Source organism: Oreochromis aureus, linkage group 10 (assembly GCF_013358895.1).
Source record: "Oreochromis aureus strain Israel breed Guangdong linkage group 10, ZZ_aureus, whole genome shotgun sequence".
In the NCBI taxonomy this organism is placed as follows: domain Eukaryota; kingdom Metazoa; phylum Chordata; class Actinopteri; order Cichliformes; family Cichlidae; genus Oreochromis; species Oreochromis aureus.
Genome location: NC_052951.1, coordinates 7,361,923 through 7,370,153, shown reverse-complemented (window position 1 = coordinate 7,370,153; position 8,231 = coordinate 7,361,923). Strand labels below are relative to the sequence as shown.

Here is an 8,231-nt window from a genome sequence, read left to right as displayed (position 1 = left end):
TTGTCTTCGTTTACAATTGCAACAAATTCCACAGAACCAATATCTCTGAAAATGACTGCATGCTTCTGAAACATTTGATAAGATGGATATTTCAGAAACATTATTTTGCAAAACAAAGGAAAAACTACTGACTTGCATGAGATAAGCATCTGCAGAGTCCACCATTATATTGTTGTTCACATAAGTTTCTTAAACCATGAACAAATGAGTAATTGTCTAATCTGGAATGTAAAGAGTGTAAAGAGTCTGTTTCTTAGACCATGCACTAGTGAGATGCACTGCCTTCCACCAATGTTCATTAGGACGTTCTGAATGACTTCAAAGTTTCCCTGAAGTTCCTTTGGATAGTCTATGTTAAGGGCAAAAAGAAGGCCCATCAGCATGGAAATGGCACTTGAGACATCCCTCAGACAGGATTACTGCCGCCTCAAGGACAACCAACACATCGATGATGTCTTCTTCTTTCACCATCACAATGCCAACCAACTTTCATCCTCTTAGAAAACGTGTCTTCAATACCTGTCGGCTATAAAAGGGTTCAAAGACAAAAAAATAAAATAAAATTACACAATTACAATTACACAATATCCCTTGTGTTTAAGAATTGATGTCTTTACAAAGAAGAGCAATACTGATGCCTTTATGATGGTGATGGTTATGATGGTGATTGGCTTATTAGTTGTTAAAGTTTTTTCAGAATGAGATATGCACCCCCATGTTACAAATCCATTTCTTGCTTTAAACAAAGATCATGTTCATAAATAACTGAGCATGTCTTCAATTGCAGAATGCAAACAACATTTTCAATTTAAATTTACTTATGCTAAATATTGGCTGTGCTCTAAACCAAATCTGGCTGAGAATACATGAAATGTGCAAACTGCAGCTACACTACAGGATCAGATTGTGGCTCCATAGACAATGCTTCTTTAATCAGTTTATTGATTAAAGTTTATTTTTCCCCTATATTAACAGCATGAAAAAGAGCATATAGACATGGCTGAACAGGTTGCATAATTGGCACTGAATATCAACATCCACCTTTACCCAGCTGCCCAATGACTCTGGGCCAGTAACCTTTAATTGCTTACCCAGTCTACACAGTCTCTTTTCCAGGGTCCAGGACATTTCACCAAAGTATTGCCCCCACAGCTGTAGCAGCCACTGCAGGCCCTTAAATATCCTAATATCTCTGCCATTACAATATACAATGTGAGAAATCAAACATAAAGCTGAAGTGAACAGTACAGCAGCGAAATGTCAAAGACCCTGGTGAAGACATGAATAAACACAAGACACTAATAATATCAATGCTAGCTTGCCAGTTAGTTTCTCTGAAACCCAGACCAAATCCAGTGTCAAAGATCTTGTAATAATACATTTGGTGAGGAAAAAGTACACATGTTATCATGTGGCATCTATTGTTTCATAGATGCCACATGTTTCATTTAAAATCCACTGTGGTGCTGTCATTATTAAATTTACTAAAAGAAACAATGCTAACCTTCACAGTCTTGAAAGTGTGTGAGGGATCTTCCTTTAGAAAATGAGGTCCTCTTCCTTTGTGTAGGGCTCTGGTCAAAGAAGTCAAAAACAAAAACAAAACATTTTTTAAACAGTGTTTATAAAGCATGTAGACAGCTCCAAATTCACAGCTTTTTGATACATAATTCCATCAATATGTGATTATCATTGGAGATTTTGAATCAGGCTTATCAGGACATTCAAGTAGAATATGATATCCAACCTACCACCAATATACACAGATTCTGTAAAAGTTACCACACTAAATGTCCAGTTGTGAAATATGATGACAGACTTTACTTATCAGCTTTCTTTCAATGAGTTCATCAGTTGAACTGGATAACCTAAAACTTAAACAAAGGATTAGATTTCGCAGTTGAACACTTACATCATCACCGAAGCATCTTATGAGCCTAGTTAGCCCTCCTATGCCGCTCTTGATTTTCTACAGCTCCACGAACCTCTCCATAATGGTCAAGCACAGCAAAAAGGAACCCTTTCAGGTCAACAGATGTAAGACGGGCAAATTCTGCTTCAACCTGAGCAATAGAGGAAGAGGGGTGGGGAGTACAGGCAGAATAAAAAAAAAGATTCTTTGAGACCCAAATTTAAGCAAACCGTCATCTGAGGCCCATTAGAGAAAACACAAACACACAAAAGCAAACAAACAAAAAGATGCACTTTACCTGCCGTTCAGCGAACAAGGAAGTTCAGAGAACAATAAGCTCTGTCTCGAAATCTTTTAAAGTAGAATGATTGTGAAAATGACTTATGTGATGTAAAACTTTAGTAAATGTGTGATTAAAAGAACACTGAGTAAAAGGACAAGTAACAATTTCCTTATTCCTCAGATGTTTACCTTGATGAGCAATACTGTTTTAGTCCAACTGCCTCATTAAAGTTACACAACAGGCTTTTTACATTAAAGCCAGCAAGTCCATTACATACTCCCTTTTTAGATCTGAAATACTGTGCACATTCTGTGTATATGTATTGGACAGCAATTTACCAAAAAGAGTGCAAAGTTTGCAAGTCCACCTCATTTTAATGACAAAGTCAGATGTGATCATCTAGACCTGTGAAAATAAATTAATGACAAACCTGCAGTTATGGATGTTATTACAACCACAAGAACCTAAACAGTCTGCTCCATTGCTTTTGTTAATGAATCATTTGTTGGTAGCACGTCTGAATATTTAGTTTATGCCACCTGCATGCGATCATCAATAGTGCAATATTACTTCTTAAGAAGTACCCTGACACTACAATCTTTATATCATTTGTTCTACAGAGCTATTAAGTTACAATATAATCTGTGGTGTTTCCAGTATGACAAAATGCACAAATTGTAACTTACCATTTGACTCCACTGACAAAAATATATCCCCAGCATCAAGTTTGGCTTCACAGACCTAAAATAAGTAAATTAAAAATATATGTTATAATTATATTGTTTTTGCCATTTATTCATGTTTGCTAATTTTCTGACATATAAACAATGTTAGTTTTGTTACAATACAGAGAATGCAGTTTAATTAAAAGGTAAATTATGCAAAAAAAAAAAAAAACTTCTGCAGTATACCATGCCAAAAATCAGTGTCTCTTATGCCAATTATTTTATCACTACAGCTCTTTTAGTATGGAAACTCACACAATCTAGTCATACTGATCACAAGAGTTCAAAACTAAGTCAAAATAGTGAGCTGTTGTTAAGCATAAAGCATTTCAGGGTAACAAATAACTGCACAATATAATTAAAGCAAAAAATGAGCACACTGGAGGACTGTAGACCATATTTTGTCTCAATCCTCAGTGCACTCATGCAGCTTAGCATGCAGCAGTTAATAACAACTTAAGTGATTACATAGGGGTAAACAGATGACAACAAGCATTGGAGTCCTGCCAAAAAGTTCTTTTTGAACCCAGTCAGTTATTGGAAATATTGCCAAAATGAACTTCCACCAAAATACAACAGCCTGTGAACTTGAAAGAAATTTACAAGCACAGAGACAATATCAAATAAGCTTTATTAATTAGCTGAGTTAGCTTGCTAATATCGCAACAGTGGTTGAGTGCACAACCTTAAAGCTAGCAGCACAATACTTGTGATTTGGTCAGTGCCACATTAAACCCATAAAAAAGGCCATATGTCAGTTTATTAGGTCAAGTTTGGTCATGACACACAAGCTGGACCTTGTTGGCTAAAGTTACATTAGCTAAAGCAAACATTTCGGTAAAAGAGAAAACCCACGTCATGCCATAAATTCAAAACATGTTCCAACTTTTGTAGCTCTCTTTCCTTATAGTTATAACCAATGTTACTCACCTTGAAAGCATATTCCAAAGAAGACGATTAGAAAACGTCCAAGTAAAGTGAGCATGTTGTTAACCGCCAATTCCCCATGATGCACCTCGATAGCAGTCACGTGGGACAGTTTTGAATCCTGCTGTGCTCAACTTACCCACATTGTCAAGTTCACATAAGTTGCTGATTTAGCTGGACATGAGTTTTCAAGTTAGCTTTTTTGGTGTAATTGGGACGTTTTTAACTTGTAATTCTATGTTGTAACAACAACTTCAGTCATCTATCGTCAAACTGATATAGAATAATATGTTGAAATAACAAACAGCTAGAATTACATTGTACAGTGCAGGAATCAAAATTTGGGATCAGGTATGCAGTCACAGGCAGCTTGCAGCCCCACCTAGCAGATTGCCTGCTGTTGTGTTGACTGAGAACTGCAGCAGACAAAGAATGAAAAAGCATGGATTCCCTGGGCCAAAGGCCCGCACAGTGGACTTTGCACTCCCTGACTGGCCTAGAGAGAAAGGAATGGCTCAGTCAGCAGGTCAAGGCCACTGAAGCGATGAAAAGATAATTCAACACTCCCCCACCCCCCGCCACCCCCCACAGCTCTTGGACCTCATGCAGCGTCAAACCATTTGTGAGCAGTGACAGAGCCAGATTGGGCCGAAAGGATATGAGTGGGAAACTTCAAAACCTGCTCATATTTCTGTGGATGTGAAAGGATTTGTATAACACATTCAGTTTTGATGGACTTTCCCATGTTCAATCCAGACAACCCTTTTTGTTGACACGTTCAAATAATGAATCTGTTATGTGTATGGTCCCTTTTTCCCTCCTGCTCATGAGTTCTGTTTCTAGTTGTCAGGTAGGGATGCTGTGCAGACCACTCCATCGTCTGTCCCAAGCTTATGGAGAACCGCTCACATGCTGGCTGCCAGGAACCAGGGTGAGTAGTTCTCCCTCTCACAGAACAAGGTGAGGGTTTTATTAACTACATAATCTGCTACAAACTAGTTTTAATTTAGCAGTTTCCAGAGGACTTTCAATCATTGTAATTGTCACTGAGGCCTCATTTAAAACTGTATCAGTTTCTTATAACTTGCCAAAGCTGTGGGTGCTCAGTGTTTTGATTGTATTTGGTAGGAATACAAAAAAATGTTCAACTTAAGGAAAACTGTTAATCTTCCCTCCTGACATTAGTGCATGTAAAACAGATTTTACTTTCTGTCTTCCTACATGAGACGTTGTATTTTCTGAAGTGAAAAATGAAGTTTTATTATATAGTGGCAAATCACTACAACAGTTGCCTCAGTGCACTTTATATTGTAAGGTAAAGACTCCACAATATAAAACAAATGGCATTGACTGGATTATTCACATTACATTATTGATCTGTTTCAGGTGCTGAAATGGAACATATATTTGTCATTTTTTTAATGTCTAGTAAGGCCTTTTCAGTTGGAGCTCAATTCAATGGATACAACTGTGATGCAAATTTTCACAGCCGCTTCCCTGGTGAGGACTTAAAGACTTTTGTTTTGTGAATTACTGAATAGAAATTATGTTAACATTCTAAACATGTGAAAAAAAAAAAAATTCTTTTGGACTACCTACATGTTCCAAAGATGAGATGATACGTTTTTTGGACACCAGTATTATGACATACAAAACTGAATGTTACAGACTGTAATCCCAGAAGTTAAATCTTTCTTTTTTGGGGGAAAATGTACTATTTGTAAAATATACAATTTATGTACATATTTATGTACATTAGATTTTTTGGCTTCTTTTCCAGCTGAGAGAGATATCAGTGTATACTGTGGGGTCCAGACCATTACCCTCAAGATCAATTTTTGCCCTGTTCTCTTCTCTGGCTACACTGACACCGACCTAGCCCTTAATGGTCGCCATGGAGACGCCCACTGCAGAGGCTTTATCAATAACAACACCTTCCCTACTGTTGTAATCTTTAGCATCAGCCTAGCAACACTTGAGTCCTGTGGTAATTCTTTGGTGGTAAGAAAAACTTTTTCTTTTTTGTATTAACTGCTACTACATAGCCAGTGTTGAAATATAGCACCTACTGTAGCTGTTAAGATAATTAAGACCAAGCTTTTAAGTAAATAAAATACAAAATTAAACATATATATATAGATAGATAGATAGATAGATAGATAGATAGATAGATAGATAGATAGATAGATGTATATCTATATCAGGGCTCTAGAGTGCGACCAATTTGGTCGCAAATGCGACCAAATTTTTCAGTGGTGCGACTAAAAAAAAATATTTGGTTGCACCGGTGCGACCAAATATTTTCGGGTAACAAAAAAAAAAAAAAATTCTCTGCAACTCTCCGTGTGGTCAACAACAGACACACATTATGCCCCTATCGTGGACTAAACCAATCAGAGATAGTCGGGGGGGGGGAGACCCTCTCTGATTGGCCGTGGTCCAGTTGAAAGTGCAGGTGGAAGAGAGAGGTGAGTAGCTTGAATAAAGCCATATCAATTCATTAACGGATTCCACACAAAGACGTAAACACAGAGCGGACCCGACGCATCAGAATCAGCTTTGTCTTTCTCGGCTTTCTCACCCCACGGCCCGAACACGGACACGCTGTCGGAGCTTAGCGATTCTGATCGGGTCCGCGCTGTGTTTCCGTCTTTTTTGCGCTGATTCTGAGCTGCAGGTTTTGTCTCTCCAACCAAAATTCGCCGAGCCAGCAGCAAAAGAAGCAGCAAACTACGCTTCACATTTGATCAATGTCGTCATGAATTCCCTCTTACTTTTGCTGTTTTGCTTCCACCACGATAAAAATCACACTTCATGCACAGCTCTCTCTCTCTCTCTGTGTGCAGGGGCGGATCTAGAGAAATTTTCTTAGGGTGGCATGAGGGTGGCAAAGAAATCAAATGGGGTGGCAAAATCAAAGCCTTTTTTTTCCCCCAAACACATATGCAGGTGGTTACATATGGTTAAAATGATTCAAATGCAGTAAGTATACACGTTTTTCATATAAATATAGTCTATAACTTAATTATTGTCTGTAGCCCACATAATTACACACTTTAGTTACATAAAACATGTGAGTTTTGATGTTATGTACTGTGTAGCCTGTATAATAAATAAATATGTAGCCCAATAACTATAAAATCTAGAAAGCTACACAACATGGGGCGGTTCATTTACAAATACAAGTCTAACTTAAGTTTCACACTGTTTTTTGTTAGAAAACAATCACATTGTTACAGCTTAAATTACACAAAATGTCAGAAATCTGCACTGTCATGAACATAAATTTAAACCTAATTTTTCATGATTTGTTGGATTAACCCACTGAGGTCTGAAATACAACCGGACATTTTTGACTCCTTTTGAGTTTACGTTTGTATTTCACCCTCAAATTGTTTCATTTGATTTTTTTCCCCTTTCCTTGTTTGGTATCATTTCAGCTCAACTGAATTTAGTTGTTATTTTCACTGACATACTGCATTAGTATTACTGATCTGAAGTCACACAAAGAACTTAAAATCCTAGTAGTATTTTTAATGTAAAAAATAACACAGACATGTTGAGTAAATTTTTATAACTTGAAATGTAAATATAAAATGTACATTTTGTAAACATATACAACTATTTCTCTAAAAATGCAGCCAATACACCTGCCGCTTTTTTTCATTTTCTACAACCATTTAAAAATATTACTAAAACTAAAATGAGAGAACAATCAGGTTTCGCAATAAGATGCCCCACAAATGATGTGTGCCAGTAAAAAAAAAGGTTTTCCACCAAAAGACAGAGGAGAACAGCACAGGGATAAACCTGCAGGCCTGACAACAGGAGGTGTATCACTCCGCTGGTTTTCTACTTAGTGACAGTGTTTACGTTGCAAATGTGCCTTAGTGACATTCATTAGTGCCCTCACTGACACACAAAACAAAATGACTACACAACAGAACAACTACACAAGACAACACAACACACTAAGTATACACTCCACACTAAACGTCACAAATCTCCCACATCTAAAAACTCACTCTCTCTCTCTCTCTTTCTCTCTCCCTCTCACTCGCTCGCTCTGTCTCGCTGCCGTTACCGTCACTCCCAAAACTCTCCCCTCTTCCTAAACAACAAAATCCCACGTGTTGACTTTTTTTTTTAATTGGTCGACATGGTACATTTTTCCACCGATAGGAAAGAGGTGGCTTTTTTTCTTTCTTTACTGTTTTTGCGCTGTCCTTAGAAAACGCTTAAAACACACACACACAAAAACGTGGCGACAGTATTTAGAAAAAAGCATGGCTTATATATATTATCATAACTCTGGATTTACTGGCCTGTAATTAAAATTTAAAAACTTTGAACTCCGAACTTTCAATGTGGGCTGAAATAGAGA

The 8,231-nt window shown here is 37.4% G+C and overlaps 1 protein-coding gene across 4 annotated transcripts in view; it reads left to right on the top strand.

Annotated features, from left to right (window-relative positions):
- Positions 1 to 8,231, top strand: part of zpld1a (zona pellucida-like domain containing 1a) — a 50,196-nt gene that overhangs the window by 9,940 nt on the left and 32,025 nt on the right. For 2 of the 4 annotated variants that reach the window (XM_039618414.1, XM_039618415.1), the window contains 3 exons: positions 4,691 to 4,778; positions 5,234 to 5,347; positions 5,628 to 5,848. In XM_039618414.1, the coding sequence (XP_039474348.1) occupies positions 4,757 to 4,778; positions 5,234 to 5,347; positions 5,628 to 5,848 (357 nt within the window). In that variant the 5' untranslated portion in view covers positions 4,691 to 4,756. Of the gene's footprint in view, positions 1 to 4,482; positions 4,808 to 5,233; positions 5,348 to 5,627; positions 5,849 to 8,231 lie in introns of those variants that run through there. The other 2 variants (XM_039618416.1, XM_039618418.1) reach the window with 2 other exon arrangements.